This window comes from Ascochyta rabiei, chromosome 13 (genome assembly GCF_004011695.2).
Source record: "Ascochyta rabiei chromosome 13, complete sequence".
Lineage (NCBI taxonomy): Eukaryota > Fungi > Ascomycota > Dothideomycetes > Pleosporales > Didymellaceae > Ascochyta > Ascochyta rabiei.
Genome location: NC_082417.1, coordinates 711,602 through 730,488, shown reverse-complemented (window position 1 = coordinate 730,488; position 18,887 = coordinate 711,602). Strand labels below are relative to the sequence as shown.

Sequence of the window (18,887 nt, the reverse complement as noted above, 5' to 3'; positions counted from 1 at the left end):
CTGCGTCCAAAATCCTGCTGCAATCGCGGTCCTTTTGGCTCGTCCGAAACGGATTGGTTGGAAATTCGCGCCCAGATCGAGGGGCAGTCACACTCTTATGACCCTGCGCAGACCGTCCACGTAAGAGGGATCCCCTCTCTTCAAGAAGTGCCGTGACGGTGCGTTCTGTTCGGCGATATGTCCGCGATGTTCCTGGGAAAATAGGCAATCCCTTCCTTTTTGAAATACTTGCGGATCAGGGCCATGTCGCACTTGTTGTACTCGGAACCGTGATGTGGAAGGGATCAACGCTGACCGTCGGCACGGGAAGATACGGCTCGAGGGCAGCGCCAAACCTACCGTTGTTCACTGCTGGTTCCCCTGCTTGTGCGCAGCAGCAGACAAGGCGTGCTTTTTCGCTCTTTCTCGTTCTGTGGCCGATCTGCGGGCACAGACATGTGGCGGAGCACAGCCGGCGACAAATTGCAACGGAACAGGCTGTAACATGAACACGTTGATGCTGAACGGCAGAGATCAATTAACGAGAATTCATTTAAGATTGCGCTTCTCTCGCAACCGGACCGAAATATCTACTCACTTACCGAGGTCAGTCAATCACGATGTGTTAGTCAAGCTGCGAACAGTCGTGCATACAGTATCAACAATCTGCGAGGTTGGGTCTGACAGCGCCGCATGACAAAATGGTGGTCGCGGTTGCGGAACACGGAGTGGCACCGCGAACAGCCTCCATGTTGTACTAATACGTCGGCGGCAGTGCTCGAACAACCTCGTACTGCAAGTTGATACGAAACGAGCCATGACAGGACGTTGAGAGGACAATGCCTTTGTTGTTCCCCGAAGGATTCAGTGCCAAGCCTGCCCCGAAGCACAAGATATTACAAATTCTGCGCATCAACTCAACTGACGATCAATTCATGTGCTGCGTTCCTGTTTACTGTCAGCGCTTGCTCGAAAGAGGCTGTGCAAGTAGAGATGTGAATTGAGATATATCAGATAGGAGCGAAAGACGTTGCTGATTTGTTTCCACAATGGCCTAGTAGACCTTCGGCTGAACTATGCTTATGTATGTGGTATCATCATAAAAGGAGTTGTGTTGAGATTAACGAACAGTCAAAACGTACCTTACAATTGTGCAAATAGAGTTGAGCCAGAAGCGAAAGCTTCGCGCCGGCCCAGTTTATCCCTGAAGATCGCTGCCCTGGAATCGAATCGCTGCCCAACTGCGAGCCTCGACAGCTGCACATAGCTGCACGACTCCCCTTAGCGACAACTCGTTCAAAGCCCTCTTAAATCAGGGGGTTGTTGTGGGCGATCAATAGCCATCGTTATCAGGCCGCCCGTGAACCACCAGGAGTTGCGATGTGGTGCGAAGTGCACATGATGAAGGTGGCTCGGAAAGAGAAATAAAATCTGCAGAGGACTTCGTGTCGCTAAACGGCTAAGCTCCGGCAACGGCAAGTGCCTTGCTTGGCGGTCATGACATCACCCTCCACAGCGGACGCAGCGAGACTTTCTTCACCTCTATCTTCACGCTGGGAATGCAACATTTCAGGAAGTATGGTTTAACAACGCAGAATTGGAATTATGAGAAGGGACGTCAGAGCGATCTGAAATTGCAGCTATGATCACGTGCTTTCACCGTCATCAGAAACAGGATGTGTTGGAATTGCAAGCCACGGTCAAAACTAACTACGACCGCCAACCTCGTTGCCGTCTACTGTCGAACGTTCCTTCAAGTCTACTCCAATCGTGTCGCTCCAAATGTTGTATTGTAATCACCTGCAACCTCAGTCGGCCCGGATCCCTTTATTGCGCCCTGTACGAACGCCTAGCGCGATCGTGCTGATCTTCGTCAGGACAAGGAATGTTCGATCTCTTGTTGATATGTATGAGACTCACAAAGACCATTGAGGGTCGTCGACTCGTCACTCGGTTTCAGAGTCTCCGCTTCACTAAGGCTGCATTCAGCATAGTTTTACATGAGTCAACCCGCTTCTGGCATGTAAAAATAATATCTCTGTTTCCTTACCGATTTCTCATTCGTCGAACCATGTAACAGTCCTACGATTAGAAAGCCTTTTACGCGTCTTACCTCCCCTAATTATGTCATGCTACTGTTGTAGGTTTCTCCAGGGGTCCAGCAGCGTGTCTGAGTGCGGGGAAGCGACATACCATTACTGATTGGTACGATCGACCACACATCAACTGCGTAATGCTCGAATGACACGCGATCGAGGGCTGGTTTAAGGATATTCAGCTCAGCTCGAGAAGGGTTTATGTACCACTGCTTTTCCTTTCTTTTGTAGCCTACAACCATCTTCAACTCTCGGCTCATCTGCTTCCAAGTCTTATATTCAGATTATACATCCCCTCGTCCACATAATGCCTTCGCCGTTCCACCAGAAGTATTCCAGCCAGAGCCATAAAGCCTACGGAGACAGCACAGTACCAGCTATGCCTGAAGCTCCCAAGGAAGATGCTCAGCGCCGAGGCTCAGACGGCTCGATGGTAGAACCTTCATCTCCAGATGGACGTCGCAGAGTATGTCGAACTTCTACTCAATAAGCACAGAAACACCTCGAAGTTCAGTATTGACGTGTCATAGTCGTCTGCTGCGCAGCGCTACGGCAACCTTGAGATGCTTAAGAGACCTACCGACCAGGCAAGTGTCGAGAGGCGTGCATCACTACACGATTCATATGGGAAGCCGGGTTTCCTTGGGTCGATGTGGAACAAGTGAGTTGGCAACATTTTCTATCAATTTAAGTCTAACATTGTTAGCTTCACCCGTGGACCTGCATCCGCTAGTCCTCCAGCAGCACCGAAAGCTGCCGAGCCGAGAGACATAACGACCCTTCGTGGTTAATTTGGTATACGGCGTCAAAGGAACCGTCTCAATCTCTGAGCAGAGGACGGGTTGATTTTCGTCAGATACAGTCTGCTGTGCAAAGTGCAACAGCAATTGTGTTACCAGTCAAAGCAATGGTTTTCTCTAGGATTTTGTAGCGATTATATAAAACATATATCAATCATCAGATGACCAAGTTGAAAGTGATGTATGCCCTTACATCCCAGCTCCGTGGTTGTGTATTTGGTTGGAGGGTGGAGTGGGCACTGGCCACTGTGGGGGGAATGAGCTAACCATTGGCTTGTCGCAAGGTTTCCAACAGTGACGTTGCCTCCACGGTCCACCTTACCTGCAGCAACAACTGATCAGTCAAAACTGCCAAAGAAGCATACGACCTTGTTAATAACCAATACGCAACACCATTTCATGCCAGTACACCTCGTAACCCCTTCACGAAGACAACTACTGCAAGTGTTCCAAAGACAGAGGTCAGCACACAATGGCCACCACCGGGTCGCGGTCGCCGCCGGGATTTCCTGATCCAACACCGATCAACCTTGGCCGACTGCTTTCAAGACTGGAACAAATTGTTCTTGTAGACCCATCACCCCAGCTAAGGAAGTCACTCTATGAGCGGGCACGCGTCAGCGCTGTAAGATGTATCCCTTGGTACATTCCTCACAACTTTCACTGAAACGCGTAACAGAACATTGAACATGCACGCACTCTCCTCCTCAGCCTCGAACACTCGGCCTCTACGTTACCTTCGAAATCAAAGAAGTCGGCGCTACAAGCAGACCTGCAGCAGAAACGCGAAACGATAAAGCTACTGAATCAACGGATATACGAACTGAATCAGCTCGGTGATACAGAGTCAGAAGCTTCAATAGACTCGGACGACGAAGACGAGGATCAGTTCCCCTCATACGCACCTAGGATCAAGGCCAATGAGGGTATTGACATCACATCGAGAGAGGGCGATGGCAACGAAGCACTTCAAAACGCTGCAAGGAACTTGACCTCACAGATGCGGCGGAGAGGGCAGGGAGCAGCCGCTGATGGGACACAAACGGCATCAGGAACCTCGCTGTTCCCGTCCAAGTCAAGTACCACAACTGGCGATCCTTCCCTAGCACAAACAGAAGCGCTCCTGTCGCACGACCGTAACGAACAAGAGAACCTTACGGAGAGTCTCCTGGAGATGGCAAAGCAGCTCAAGGCGCAATCAATACAGTTCAGCAACACTTTAGACAGCGATAAGGGCATTGTCGACCGAGCAGTATCGGGGCTGGACAAAAACCAGATCAACATGGATGCTGCCAGCCAGAGAATGGGCACACTCAGGCGTATGACGGAGGGTAAGGGCTGGTGGGATCGCATGAAGCTCTATGCCATGATTGGCGGGTTGTGGTTACTGGCCTTCATCATTGTCTTTGTGGGACCCAAGATACGATTCTGACATTGTGGCATCAAAACATTGCCTCGGCGTCTCTTCAGCGACAATATACCCCCAGCATCATCCAGCCAATATCAACTTTTCCACTTATGGTGTTTCTTGCACACACACGGACGCGCGACCATACCGAGTGCAGACGCGATCGCAATGATCGCGAACCCCGGCGATCTGGGCCCTGCGCAAGCTTGCTTTCAGCCGCTTTAGCGCCGAACCCGTGGTCGAGCTGCCAGCTCAAGATCAACACTACATCCTGACATCCTCCCGTTTCTCACGTCCACATCTCTTCAAGTCAGACGTCCTGTTTTGGGTGTCGCTCCAACATGGCCACCATGGAAATGTTATCGATGGGCTCGCGCTGTTCGTCTCTCCTCGATCGCCTTACATCCAATCACCCCAACTAACATCTTTCAGCGCTCAACCACTCCAACAACGATGCAGAAGCAGAATACGACCGTCTCCGCGATCTCGCGCGTCAAGAGGCCGCAAAACGCAGCTCGTGTTTTGACCGCGCCCACCAAGCCTACGAATCCGGTGACGGCGCGCGTGCCCACGACCTCTCCGAAGAAGGGAAACAACATGCCGCCAAAATGGAGCAATACAACCTGCAAGCACGCGACTATATATTCCGTGAGAACAACGCAGCTGGTCGTGTTCAAAGCGATACGATTGACCTGCACGGTTTGTTTGTCGAAGAAGCGGAGGATGTGCTTGAAGAGAGAATCAAAGCGGCCAGAAACAGGGGAGAGGATCATCTGCACGTTATAGTTGGCAAAGGCAATCACAGCAAAAACCATGTGCAAAAGATCAAGCCCAGAGTTGAACAGGTGTGCCGCGAGCTCGGCTTACAATATCAGACTGAAGAGAACGAGGGTCGCATCTACGTAAACCTCCAGGGCGGTGCGGTGCACAGCATGCCTCCGCCACCGCAGCACCCGCAGTACGGAGGTGGACAGTACAATGGTGGTGGTGGATATCCCGGGCAGCAGCACGGCGGTCAACAGCACGGCGGCCAGCAGTATGGTGGTCACCAACAGCAGCAGCACAATCAGAACCAGCAAAACAACCAAAATGACGAGATTGAGCAGATAGTGCGAAAGGGCCTGCCGAAGTTGCTTAAGAAGCTGGGCTGCTGTAATGTCATGTAAAGTGTGGTGGAATGCGATGATACCCTTGGCACTTGGTTAAGAAGAGTTGAAACATTGTGAATTGGTGTATATAGTGTAAATGATTTCGTGCCTCAGGACAGCAACTGTTGGGTCGTCGTCGAGGAGATGCTGGCCAACACTGCTGCTCGATGCTATCAATAGAATAGACTTCGTGTACCATGGTACGCAATATTGAGAGTGCATGACCCCTCAAGACAGTAGACAGGTTCAAGGACTAATGTCAGCTCGAAGTATACTTTTGATACGTGCAAAATTGGGCTTTTGATTCTACCAGCTTCGCTTCCACCGGCTTTGCTTCAGACATCATAAGGTAAGTAACCAATTCAATCTTCTCTATGGTCAAATCAAGAGAGATGGCAGGGGCTGAAAGTCTCCCCAGAGATCTATGGTCGTCGTCATCATTAGTCCCTGAGTGTGCAGATCCATGGTTGCGAGAGCGAGGAGTACGTTACTTCAGAAACCATTCTTACGCTGTGTGGGGGGTTTTATCGTTGTTAAATTGTTCAAGAATAACGTGGTCCTCTCTCGAATCCTCTTTCGCTCCCTCCTGCGTCTTTGGTCAACCATCAGTGAGCCACCACCCGCGCTTGCTGGTATTCGTGCCCTTTCGTCACCTGTTGTGGCCAATCTCCCGTTTAGCTTCGGACCTTCCTTGAACCTCCAACATCTGACATTCGCAATGTCATTACAACCGCCCTTTTCCGATCACCCCAATCTGCCACTTGGGCGAAGCCACTTACCCCTGGATACAGCAGCAAGGTAGAAATCTCATCCTATTTGCATCGATTCTTCATAGCCGAGTAGGCATGACGTTCTGCTTGGGAGATGATCTTTTTTTCGTTTACTGACCACATTGTCTCAGCAATCCGAATCTAACTTCAATTGATGATGATTTGGAAATCCAGCAACCGGCATCGGTACTTATTTTGCCCACAATAGCAAAGCAACAACATCCACCCGCCAGTGTAGAGGCAGCCAAGCCACCGCTCTCGATTGTAGCTGATCAACGACGTTCATTTTCAAGAGATACGACTTCTGTGGTGAGTTTCATTTGTGCCTGTCAATCAACCAACGCTGACGGCTTCCAGGCAACAAGAGTTTTGATCCGTACTGCTCTACCGGGACAGGACCAGATTGACCTTGTCGGCGGGAAAAGTGATAGAGCTAAGCGGGCACCTGCACCCAGACTAGAGAGGTCCATCAGAAGTGGCATCAGACGTACGGCAAGTTGGGCCGTAGGGGGAACCTTGGCTGCTTTCCGCATAGGTGGAGACAGGATGTCAGCATCTAAGCCCACTGAGACAGCCAAAGGCATGGCGAAGTGGAAGGCACTCCTGTCTCAGCACAAAAAACAGCACCAGATGATGGAGGGCGCCTATCGTCCGTTTCGAGCTACGATCGAAGAAGCCTTTGACTCAAAGTACGTTGAGCTCAGGGGTCAAGGCCGCTTTCTCATTCATGATGAGTCGATCGAGATGCCAGTCACACTGCCAATTGAATTGCCGGTCAAACAGAAGGAAGCGACAGCGCCAAGTGAGGGCGAGATTGCATGGCTAATGCATTCGAAGAAGGAAGAAAGAATTGCCAAATCTTGCGATCCTCACACAGGCAGCGTCTGGTAAGCGGTTTCGACATCAGAATCTCTACGTGTCAAAGATGATTCCACCGTATGCACCCCCCCCCCCAAGGCCGCCGCAAACTGCAGTACTTGAAAGCGGGTTGACCTATGCTCCTGAGTTACCAACGTTTCCAAAGATTGCGCAATCTGAGGATCCAGAACCCAGTATAAGCAACCAGCACGACTCAACGCCGAGTCCCACGGACGATCGTCGGCCTCTGAAGTCGGAGCTGGTGATAGAAGACGAGCATACACGCAAATCTGGTCCCTTTAGAGGGTCAAGGGTACCGAAGCCTATGGTGGCTGGAGCTGATGCTAGTTCAGCGACGGGTCGCAAAAAGTTCAACGTACATTTCAGTGCTGCGAAAACAGATGGGGTGCCCAAGTCTCGGACACCACACAAAAGCCGTAAGGACTCAGTTCAGCCGGGCGCCTCCCAATCTGCGCAGCCGACGGAACGGTATCCGAAGATTCGAACAGTGCCTAAGTGCTGAGCCCGTTGACTGGGAATGTTACCTTATTCCTACTACCAGGTACAGCGATGTGATCCAGGAACGCAAACAGACTCCCCGTGAAGAATGATTGGTTTCTCTGTTAGGATTGGCAGGGGTCACATTGCACGATCCTGATGTCGCAAAGGCAAATATTCTCACGTGGAATAATCGTGTGCCATTCGTGCGAAAGAACCCCCCTTTTCTGATGAGAATGACGAACGCGCGGCCCTCATCTCAGAGGAGCTTTGTTGTTTGCCCTCGAAACCCACGCCTTGTCACTATTGACAAGCCTGCCTGTAGACAGAGATGTTTCCTGCAGGAGATTCCTTCTAGTAACCTTCTTCGCGTCTAGCATATACTGGGAGAGGCAGAAACGATCTTGCGTCACAACACGTGCGTATGATACCACGGAAGACTTCCGTTGTGCGGCATCAACATTCCTCATATTTATCCCTCGCGACCAAGAGACGCTGTAGACGGCCCTAGAAATTGTATTGCACGCGACTGTTGCACATGCCTCAGGTAACGACTAGGTTGAATCGAAGTGGGATGTGGTGATTAGCAGGAATGAAATTAGTTCTCTTGGAGGAACGACAGACATGACCATCCAATGTGTAAGCCGGTAATCCTAGAAGCTCTAAGTAGAGATAATTTGTAAAGTGGTTCGTTCGTTGTGACCGGAGTGGCGTGAGACACCTCCTCTGACAAGCTGCCACGATGGATCTTCGTTGCAGCGTGATAGGTAGACACGTCGCCTGACCGCTAGAAGGTCTCCTCGGCAATCTGGAGACGAAGAAAGTCTGGGGTATGTCGTCACCCGTTGTCACATCGCAAGGCCGCTGTGCAGGAGTAGTGGATGCGGATCGTCGCACCTAAACTCAACCCAAGATTCCCACCGGCTGAGAACATCCTAGCAGGACTAGGAATGGTCTGCTGAGCATCCCTGAAATCGTGAAGATGTGTCTGTCAAGACTCGACTTGTGACCCATCTACTTCAACAACAGCCCAGATCGTGCGGGCGCTGCAAGGGAGGCAGCGGTCGCAGCCGCGGTCCGTCAAGCAGAATCCTTACTGGCGAACAGAGTGCGAAGGTGACGTCTGTGGATGAGAACCGGCATTTATAACAGCACGAGCTCTAATGGTGCGCGGATGACTATTGGAAGGTATCCCGAATGGCGGAAATGAGCGGTTCAGTGGATGTTGTTGATGGTGGCTTGTGACCGTTCGCGTAGGGATGCCTGATGCCAATCATTCTTACCCTTTCGAGTGTGTAGAGAGGAAAAGAAGCTATGCAACGTAATGTAAACTTCTAGCGCATCCTGGAACATCTTCACATATTCGCGCAGTTGATTGCAGGACAACAGGAAGCACAAGCTGCGAATTCATCATATAATCTCCTCGTGAAACTATTATCTCCAGTTCCCATGCGCGGCACGACGTTGTACAAAGGTATGTGTTGGCGCTCGTCAACGATGCTCGCACGTGGCTCGATGAGGCTGTAATTTTCCCCACAAGATTACACCAAAGTACCTTTAGCTCTGCACATCATCATCACTAATGGAAAACGGCGGATCGCCGTGGCTTCATACAGACCCATCGTTGCAGTCTCTGAGTTTTCCAACCACTCGCAGCTCTCTGTTTCTTACTAACAACCCCATCAACAACCTAACTCGGCGACTGCGTCGCACCAGCGGCCACGCACAGCCGGTTGCCCTGCATGTTTCCGGCTCTAGCGCCCTCGAGCATACTGGAAGCACTCGTGACGAATTGTAAGATCACCATTCATCATGAGGTCTTGTGGAACCCTTCACCACATGTCAACTTAATTTCCGCGATTATGATGATCACAAAAAGCAAGGGCTAAGAGCCATGTGTTAGTAAACTATATAGAGCAGACATGGGTTCCCCATGCCAATGGCTCCTTGACCGCATTCTCCGCTATGCCCGTCTTAACAACAACATTGTTGCAAAGTTTTTTCCTACTGTGGGTCAGCTTTGTCCGTTGGGGCACTGCTGTGCCTCTCAGAAGAGCTGACGACTGTCCCGGGTACAAAGCCAGCAATGTCGTGCGCTCAGACAATAGCGTCACAGCCGATCTGACATTGGCTGGAACGGCATGCAACATCTACAGTCCAGACTTGACGGACCTCAAATTTCTGGCAGAATGGCAGACCGGTACGTTCGCGCGTCAACACATGACGGCTTGTGCCTAATTCAACTCAGACTCTCGCCTCCATGTCATGATTTACGATAAAGACCAGCAGGTATACCAAGTGCCAGGCTTCGTTGTGCCGCGTCCCTCCGGCTCGACCAACTCGGATGTCTCATTGCTCGACGTTTCTGTGGAGGAAGAACCATTCTCGTTTACTGTAACACGCAAAAGCAATAGCGAAGTCCTCTTCAGCACGAAGGGTTCTAACATTGTTTTCGAGACGCAGTACCTGCGGCTCAGAACTTCTCTGCCAGACAACCCGTCACTATACGGTCTGGGCGAGCACACTGATTCACTGCGACTGCCAACCTCAAACTATGTCAGAACCCTGTGGGCACGTGATGCTGGAGCTGTACCTCTAAACACGAATCTTTACGGAACTCACCCAGTTTACTTCGAGCATCGGGCAGAATCTGGGTTGTCGCATGGTGTGCTGTTGCTCAACAGTAACGGTATGGATGTTAAGATTAACGACGACGATGGCCAATATCTGGAGTACAATACGATCGGTGGAGTCATTGATCTATATTTCTTAGCCGGACCGATGCCATTCGATGTTGCTCGCGAGTACAGCGAAATCACCAACAAAGCAGCGATGATGCCGTATGCGCAACCCAATACAGCGTGGCAGAACTTGCACTAACGACGCCGACAGATACTGGGGACTAGGTTTCCATCAATGCCGATTCGGATACAAGAGCATTGGTGAGGTTGCAGCGGTAGTTGCGAACTACAGCGCAGCTGGCATCCCTCTCGAGACAATGTGGACAGGTACTTCACGCACACAATCTAAAAGACTGGCAATTTTTAATCTTTGTAGATATCGATTACATGGATCATTACAAGGTGTTCACATTGGGTCAAAACTTTCCACTCGCAGAGGTCCGTGATCTTGTCAGTGATCTACACAGCAAGCATCAACATTACATTGTTATGGTCGATCCAGGTGAGTCGTCTAAATCTTACCTCATCAATACCCCGCTGATATGCTTTAGCTGTTGCTGCTCAGGACTACGATGCTTACAACCGAGGCGTAGAAGCGGATGCTTTCATCAAAACCAGTGCCAATGTGCCCTGGAAAGGCAGCGTCTGGCCCGGCACAGCTGTCTTTCCGGATTGGTTCCACCAGAACACGCAGGGCTACTGGGACAATGAGTTTACCACCTTCTTCAACAAAGACCTTGGAGTTGATATTGACGCACTTTGGATCGACATGAACGAGCCTTCCAGTTTCTGTGATTTTCCATGCGATCAGAAGGACGGCGCCTCAACAAAACGCAGCCTTCCACGTCGACAATCCGGTGGGGACAAGAAGGGGCTTCCAAATCGAGATCTCCTTTCCCCTTCCTATGAGATCAAGAATGCAGCAGGCAGTCTTAGTAACAAGACCGCTCAGACCGACCTGATCCATCAGGGAGGCTGGACTGAATACGATACACATAATTTATACGGAACCATGATGAGTAAGGCTAGTCGCAACAGCATGCTCAAGAGACGACCCGACAAGCGTCCTTTGGTAATCACTCGCAGTACCTTTGTTGGTGCCGGTAGCTACGTCGGGCATTGGTTGGGTGACAACGTTTCCGCATGGGATCAGTACCTGACTTCTATCCGTCATCTACTTCAATTTGTCGCATTCTTTCAAGTCCCTATGGTATGTACTACAACCTGTGTATCACTAAACAACAGAACTGACATTTCATAGGCTGGTGCTGATGTGTGTGGGTTCTTGAACGACACTACTGAGCACCTCTGTGCGCGGTGGACCGTTTTGGGAGCTTTCTATCCATTCTATAGGAACCACAACGTAGATGGCGCAATGTCTCAGGAAGCCTATCGATGGGAATCTGTGACCGCCGCTGCAAAGAAGGCGATCGACATTCGTTACAAGCTTCTGGACTACATCTACACAGCTATGCACAAGCAGACGGTGGACGGAACCCCAATGCTTGCACCTCTCTGGTAAGTTACTGTCCATTCACGTATTCTTCTTCAAACGCTCACAATATGCAGGATGCACTATCCTAAAGATGCCAACACGTATGCAATCGAGACGCAGTTCTTCTATGGCCCTTCTCTCATGGTCAATCCAGTGACGCAAGAATCTGCATCATCCGTCTCATTCTACGTACCTGCCGGTGTATGGTATGATCTTTTCACACGCAAGGCTGTGCAGGGGGCTGGAAGTACGATCACATACTCCGATGTTCCCGATACAGACATCCCTGTCCTGGTTCATGGTGGATCTATCGTGCCTATGCGCACCGAAAGCGCAAACACGACCAGAGCGCTTCGTGACAAGCCCTTCGAGCTTCTCATTGCACCCAAGAGCGACGGGAGTGCAAGCGGATCCCTGTATCTTGACGACGGCGAGAGCCTCGAGCAGTCTGGGACCAGTGGAATCACGTTTACGTTCAGTGGGTCAACCCTCACTGCCGAGGGAACATTTGGGTTTTCAACCGTCCTACGGATCAAGAGCATCACTGTGATGGGTAGTGGTGACGCGCAGTCGTACGAGTTGAACAAAGGCTTCGATGCTGGCTGGAGTGTAGATATCGGAGGGTTGAAGAAGGTATGATCGAGTCAATGGGATCGGACCGTGACGTCATCTTACTAGCGCATTCTGTACTTGTTGATAATACTTGCACTCGCGTTTATGTCTTGTGAAAATATCTCGTGGGCTACTTCGCTTTACGATCGTATCTCCAACAAAGCTGTTTGACGACTCACCATTAACAGTGGCACACTCCATGGCCAGCCTTGCAGGCGCGCAGTGCTAAGATTTCGCACCAGGCGATGTTCTAGATTCCGCGGATCGCACTGAAACCACGGCAAGCGGTTCGAATTCGACGTCATCGGGCCGCCGGCACGCGTCAGCAATGGCAACAAGACATTCAGGAGGATGAAAACGACGAAGGAATGTCTTTTGGATCGTTGATGCGATGCAAGAGGCGGTCTGGGAAGGCCGTCGGCTGTCAGTGCAAGGCGAAGGGTCTTTAAATTACAGCCAGTAATTCCAGTGCGGCGGCGCCGTGTTCGAGACACCTGTTGCGCTTGTGGCGTCAAGCGTGCGGCGTCTTACCGATTCTCCAGATCTTCAATCGCAGAAAACCGGCTCACCCCACCGATCTCTGCAGTGCACCCCCATCAGCATCTCTCTGGGTAAGAGGCTTGCGGTGATGTCTACGCCTTCAACGATGGACGACATATCCCATGGATCGTTCACACCCCCAGCAGATGTGACACACGCAGCGGATGGAACGGATGCTTTAGAGGATGCCGCATTGGTCGAACTGGACAGCCTCAGTCTGAAGGAAATCCTAGATGAGGACTCTCGGCCCACCTTCATTATCGACCTCGACCCAGACTTTGTGAACGAAGTCACCACGATACGCCCGGCCTTTTCCAATGCAGCGCTGAAGCTGCACAGCCAGCTGCTGGACAGCATCACCGAACCCCCCGAAAAAAACAGGGACTCCGCTACAGCGACATACGAAGAGTTTCGAAACTGGGCTACAGGCATCAGCAGGTTTAATAATTCAAAAGATGTCTTTCCCCTTACGCTCCTATACCAAGGCTTACTCTGGACGGGATCCACTATTCGTCAAAGATGGCGAATGATTTCTGGCAACGCCCTATACCGCGCATCCGATATACCGAAAAGTGGGCTTTGTGCTGCGCTACCATCACGACCCACAGCGATCAAACACGATTCTGAAGCCGCAAAGGCGCGCAAAGCATCAGCTCTTGTATCCGCAGCACCGACGAATGCGCTTTGTCTAACCTATCAGCAATCCGACACGGTTTCTACGAATATTTCTAACGCTTCCAGTAAGATAACGGGTAAGAACTCCACAGGCAGCAGTTCGTCTGTGACAATATCACTGTCAGACAACGTTGTTCCTGATTTCACAATCGCAAAGCCCAAAGGGATCCTTACAGAGCACGCAATGTTAGTCCGGAGCATTGATTGGGCGAGCACACCCCTGGGCCCTATGAGCACTTGGTCTTCATCATTACGAGAAGTCGTGAATCTTGTGATCCGCAATCCCTTTCCATGTGCATTATTCTGGGGCGAGGAGTTAACGGTCATTTACAACGAAGCGTACAAGGTCGAAGTCGCCGGAAACAAGCATCCGGAACTCATGGGTACAGGGTTGGCGGGTCCTTTTGCCGAAGTCTGGGACAGTATTGCACACGTTTTCCAGAAGTGCGCACTCACTGGGAGGGCAGAACGAAGAGAAAACGAGTACCTGCCAATCAACCGGTTTGGATACCTGGAGGAGACTTTCCTCTCTTGGTCTATAACGCCCATGTACGGTGGAACAGACAAGATCTTGGGCTTTTACAACTCACCTTTCGAAACAACGCAACAGACGGTCAGCAGCCGGAGGATGCACATGTTGAGATACCTTGGCGAACGATTGAACGCAACGCGTACCGTAAAAGAGTTTTGGAAGCGTTGCTTAGAGGGACTCGAGCACAATGTTCACGATGTCCCTTTCGCGCTCTTGTACTCAATCGTCGACAACGATGATGCGGACACGGCCTCCCATTCTTCAGATAGTACTATATCGCTGAAGTCCTGTCTTCTAGAAGGAGCCATCGGCATACCTGAGGGGCACCCTGCGTCACCACGAAAACTCGATCTGAAGCGCAGTCAAGAAGGATTCGTCCCAGCATTCAGAGAGGCTATGCGGACGCGTGAGCCCACAATGTTACAGACAAGAGACGGAACATTACCAGAAGCTTTACTTGAAGGCATCACGTGGCGAGGGTATGGGGACCCATGTAGAGAGGCCATAATTTTTCCACTCCGACCGACGAATGGCGAAATGGTGTTCGCTTTCCTGCTGGTTGGTGTACAGCCTCGCAGGGCTTACGACGACGAGTACAAGGCATTTGCGGCGATGCTCAACAGACAATTGGCGACGTCTCTCGCGTCTGTCATGCTTTTCGAAGACGAAATGAAGCGAAGTAGGAATGCGGCAGAGCTTGCTCAAATTCAACGTGAGCAGCTGAGCCGTGAGTTGGTGCTTCAAACCAGTCGTATGCGTCGCATGACCGAGCTTTCTCCTCTAGGCATGTATCTACTCAGTCCCGAAGGCATGCTTCTGGAAGCCAACGATAGATACTTTGAAATGACAGGGCACGCAAGAGAAGGTTCCAGGGAGTTCACGTTCATTACCGTAATGGCAGAAGAAAGTATAGAGCCATGTCGGGAGATGTGGGATGAACTTGTGGAGACGAAGACAGCTTGCACACGTGAGCTCAGACTTAACAACCCGCATGTACAACCTCGAGATCTCAGCGGAAACCCCATTGAACACTGGGTCCTGGCAAGCTCCTCCCCTGAGTTAGGTCCTGATGGCCAGGTCGTCAGTATCATGGGATCCATCACCGATATATCACAGATGAAGTGGGCGCAAGGCCTGCAAGAAACAAGAATTCGGGAAGCCGAAGAGACAAAGCGGCAGCAGAACGAGTTTATTGAGTACGTAACCCCTTGATACAACCTTGTTGCGGTAACTGACAGGTGTAACCAGCATCACGTCTCACGAGATGCGGAATCCTCTTTCCGCAATTCTCATCTGTTCGGATGACATTCGGGACACGCTTTCTCAACATCCTTTCGGCCAAGCAGATCAAGGTGTCATCACAGACTGTATAGAGGCGGCCAATAACATCGCTCTATGCGTGCAGCATCAGAAATCTATCGTTGACGACATTCTGACAGTCTCCAAGCTCGACTCAAATCTCTTGCTCATTACTCCAGTACCTGCGCAACCGTTGGCGGTTGTCCAGCGCGCCATGAGTATGTTCAAGCCGGAGGTTCAGGCTAAAAACATCGACTTCACATTTCACCCAGACCGGTCTGTGGAGGACCTCAACATCGACTGGGTTTTGCTGGACCCTAGTAGACTACTTCAGATCACAGTTAACCTCATCACGAACGCGATCAAATTTACACAGGCCGAACCACAACGGTCGATATCTGTGCATGTCAGCGCATCGTCAGCTGAACCTGACACCTATGGAAAGGAGTTCCAGTTCGTCCCAACAAGAGGAGTACCCCTGCTCGATATAACGACTGGTGATGACTGGGGTGCTGGGGACCTTATCTACCTGCGCGTAGAGGTGCAAGACACCGGGTGCGGACTCACCCATGACGAGAAGGAGTTGCTGTTCGAACGCTTTGCACAAGCCTCTCCACGCACTCACGCACACTACGGAGGCAGTGGACTCGGCCTCTTCATCTCGCGTCAACTCGCTGAATTGCACGGCGGACAAATTGGCGTATCATCTCAAGCAGGCGTGGGCAGTATTTTTGGTTTCTTCATTCAGTGCAAGCGCACTGTCTCGTCGAGCCGACCCGTCATGAGCCGCACGATCACAAGCCAGTCCACCGACCACGCTGTGAGAAATCGCGACCTTGCAGCATCGGTATCGGGTATGGATATCAAACCGCCAACGGTAAAGGAGATTATGGCCGAGGCGCCGAAAACCGGTGTAACAAGAGACACATCAAACCGAGGCCCACTTCATATCCTTGTGGTAGAAGACAACATCGTCAACCAAAAAGTCCTTGCCAAGCAGCTTCGAAAAGCCGGTTGTATCGTCTCCACCGCGGACAACGGACTCTTCGCGCTTACTGAGCTCAAGAAGACTGCATACTATACGCCCAACGGTATCCCTCTTTCTGTAATCCTAATGGACTGGGAGATGCCTGAAATGAACGGACTAGAGTGTGCAAGAGAAATTCGTCGCATGCAGGATGATGGCGAGATCAAAGGATACGTACCGATCATTGCGGTGACGGCGAATGTGAGAGGCGAGCAGATTGCTACCGCCAGGGAGAGCGGAATGGATGATGTTGTGAGTAAACCGTTCAGGGTGCCCGAGTTGCTGGTCAAGGTGAAAGACCTTTTGAAGGATTTGGCTGCGACTGCTTCCGAAGAGGTCTAGCCAAGAACAGGAGACAAGCTGGTACTTTTTGTGAAGAGAGCATATGTGTAGAGAAAGTGTCACGTTGCGCACATGGCGTTTTGGTACGAAGGGCTCGCTTCGAAACGCATACCCATTTGATTTACCTGACGAATTCGTAGATCGAGCGTTAGAGGGGTGCAGAATCACGGTGTCTAGAAGGTAGAGCATTCAAGCATTGACTAGAACTCATCACCCCATTTCCCTCAGCCTTCCTATCGAACTCAACATCATGAACACTTCACACCAGCCCATCTAACTCGAAGGTTTCTTGTCGCCCACTCGGACCAATGCCTGGATGTTCCCCCCTCAGCGTTCAGGCGCCATAAGCCGCGACGCGCTACTTGCAAGTAAATCCGCACGTCTCGCGGCACACCTTCTCCAGGTTGGAAAGCTGACACTCGCCGTCGTTCCCGCAGGCGACGTCGTCACATCCCTCAACCAAGAGTCACTACATGATCACTTCTTGCAGGGTGAGGAACCGTGTGAGCACAACGCCGGATTGCTTATCATGCAGCAGAAGAAAAGAAAAATACCTCGGACGGCAGTCGTTGCATGTTTGCTTGTGCTTGTGTGCGGACGCGGCGGTGAAGAGGAGGACGAGCAGCACGAGGTTGAGACTGGGGGTGGGACGGATGTGGCTGAACATTGCTGTTGGACGATAGTGGATTGCAGCGAGAGAGTTGATTCCTCGGACTCATTGGAAGAGGAAGAGATCGAGGCATAAGGAAAAACGGTGCAGTGAGTCCCGAGATATACACCACCCACGCACAGCACCTGAAGCGAAAGTGTTTCGCCCGAGTCCCGCGCAGACGCGAGCCGAGGTGAGGAAGTACGCGGTGAGAGGCATCAGCACTTCAGTGCAACGCGTTCAACACGGCGCGTTCAGTCACGAGTCTCGAGCAAGGTAGTGATGAGGTTCACAGCAGACATGAACTTGCTTCTCCATTCCATCCATAGTATCCCCGTCTGCACGTGCCCCGTTAGGGATATGCTAATCGGGAACTCCAAACGAGCCCTTGATATTTCAATTCCTTCCAGGTGAAGCGAACCCGATACCCAACATCTGCACTCAGCGCTAGAAGTATCCACACGCAGACTCCGGTCCTCCGATTCCACACGAGTCGCGGCAGAAGTGGTCCGACTCGGCGACGTTGCACTCGCAGTAGAACCGGCAACTGTCCTCGGTCATAGCCTTGCAGGTCTGTGATATGAGTGAGTGCGCTCGCATGTAGCGGTTCAGAACAGGAGACAGGTACCTCGTGGCATTTCTCCATCTTCGCGGTGCATTCGGTGCAATTACGAGGAGGAGGATTGTGGCGCCCGGCGTTTGCGGTAGGCATGAAGAGGGCGAGCAGCAGGAAGCTGAGGATGAGGGCGGGGCGGTGGAACATGGTTGCAAGTTGTTATGAGAGAAGTAGTGGGTGATATGTGAGGGTTTTGTAGAGAGAGAGAGAGAGAGAGAGAGAGAGAGAGAGAGAGAGAGAGAGAGAGAGAGAGAGAGAGAGAGAGAGAGAGAGAGGAGAGGTTGGAGAGTGGTCGTTTCTGTAGAAGGCGAGGGAAGCGACGGCACAGGTGAAGGACCGCGCCCAGCTGTACGAGCGGTGAGGGAGCAAACGCAAGTCAAGGCGAAGGAAATCAAGTCTTCACTCGTAACCGTAAGTTCCAATCCACTCGTTGGACTTGAGTATCAGATTCAGACCAGTCGACCTATCCCACCGCCTCGACAAGTCCCATGCCGTCCGTCTTCTACTCCTCATTCGCTCCAATCCGAGCATCGGTCTTTCCAATCTCGCTCTCACAGCCCAATCCGCACTTCTCGGCGCAGTCTTTCTTCTGCTTGGAGACCTTGCACTCGCAGGCGACCTTGCAGGCGAGTGACATGTCATCCTCATACCTGTCCTTGCACATCTGTGTTGAGCGTCGGCACTCGCAACAAATGTGGGTGAGTGAAATGAGAGCATGTAGGTACCTTGATACACTCGTGGACCCTCGATTCGCAGGTGGCGCATGAGGTGGTAGGCTTGTAAGTTGAAGCTGTGGCAGCGGGGAGGATGATAGCGACCGTGAAGAGTATGCCGATGAACATCATGAGGGGGCGAAGATGGA

General features: G+C 51.4%; 8 protein-coding genes across 8 annotated transcripts, besides 2 other annotated features; 5 read left to right on the top strand and 3 right to left on the bottom strand.

Annotated features, from left to right (window-relative positions):
• Positions 1-594: 594 nt before the first annotated feature.
• EKO05_0007824 (uncharacterized protein) lies at positions 595-798 on the bottom strand (the record flags this gene model as incomplete). The annotated part of the gene is made up of 1 exon (XM_059637136.1): positions 595-798. One exon carries the CDS (start codon positions 796-798, stop codon positions 595-597), a length of 204 nt encoding a protein of 67 aa, XP_059493119.1.
• Positions 799-2,382: 1,584 nt separating this feature from the next.
• Positions 2,383-2,866, top strand: EKO05_0007823 (uncharacterized protein; the record flags this gene model as incomplete). The annotated part of the gene is made up of 3 exons (XM_038941178.1): positions 2,383-2,541; positions 2,606-2,736; positions 2,782-2,866. The coding sequence occupies 3 exons, from the start codon at positions 2,383-2,385 to the stop codon at positions 2,864-2,866; spliced, it is 375 nt and encodes a 124-aa protein (XP_038797040.1).
• A 481-nt stretch (positions 2,867-3,347) lies between these two features.
• EKO05_0007822 (uncharacterized protein) lies at positions 3,348-4,307 on the top strand (the record flags this gene model as incomplete). Its single annotated transcript, XM_038941017.1, has 2 exons — positions 3,348-3,500; positions 3,555-4,307. 2 exons carry the CDS (start codon positions 3,348-3,350, stop codon positions 4,305-4,307), a joined length of 906 nt encoding a protein of 301 aa, XP_038797041.1.
• Positions 4,308-4,624: 317 nt separating this feature from the next.
• Positions 4,625-5,449, top strand: EKO05_0007821 (uncharacterized protein; the record flags this gene model as incomplete). The annotated part of the gene is made up of 2 exons (XM_038941065.2): positions 4,625-4,661; positions 4,716-5,449. 2 exons carry the CDS (start codon positions 4,625-4,627, stop codon positions 5,447-5,449), a joined length of 771 nt encoding a protein of 256 aa, XP_038797042.2.
• Positions 5,284-5,361: a tandem repeat.
• Positions 5,450-9,522: 4,073 nt separating the features above from the next.
• Positions 9,523-12,372, top strand: EKO05_0007820 (Alpha-glucosidase; the record flags this gene model as incomplete). The annotated part of the gene is made up of 7 exons (XM_038941072.2): positions 9,523-9,757; positions 9,806-10,397; positions 10,450-10,565; positions 10,615-10,740; positions 10,790-11,448; positions 11,500-11,756; positions 11,808-12,372. 7 exons carry the CDS (start codon positions 9,523-9,525, stop codon positions 12,370-12,372), a joined length of 2,550 nt encoding a protein of 849 aa, XP_038797043.2.
• Positions 12,373-12,991: 619 nt separating this feature from the next.
• Positions 12,992-16,760, top strand: EKO05_0007819 (uncharacterized protein; the record flags this gene model as incomplete). Its single annotated transcript, XM_059637135.1, has 2 exons — positions 12,992-15,288; positions 15,341-16,760. 2 exons carry the CDS (start codon positions 12,992-12,994, stop codon positions 16,758-16,760), a joined length of 3,717 nt encoding a protein of 1,238 aa, XP_059493118.1.
• A 1,096-nt stretch (positions 16,761-17,856) lies between these two features.
• EKO05_0007818 (uncharacterized protein) lies at positions 17,857-18,172 on the bottom strand (the record flags this gene model as incomplete). Its single annotated transcript, XM_038941079.1, has 2 exons — positions 17,857-17,982; positions 18,038-18,172. 2 exons carry the CDS (start codon positions 18,170-18,172, stop codon positions 17,857-17,859), a joined length of 261 nt encoding a protein of 86 aa, XP_038797044.1.
• A 50-nt stretch (positions 18,173-18,222) lies between these two features.
• Positions 18,223-18,305: a tandem repeat.
• Positions 18,306-18,527: 222 nt separating this feature from the next.
• On the bottom strand, positions 18,528-18,867 carry EKO05_0007817 (uncharacterized protein; the record flags this gene model as incomplete). Its single annotated transcript, XM_038941100.2, has 2 exons — positions 18,528-18,689; positions 18,751-18,867. 2 exons carry the CDS (start codon positions 18,865-18,867, stop codon positions 18,528-18,530), a joined length of 279 nt encoding a protein of 92 aa, XP_038797045.2.
• Positions 18,868-18,887: the final 20 nt, after the last annotated feature.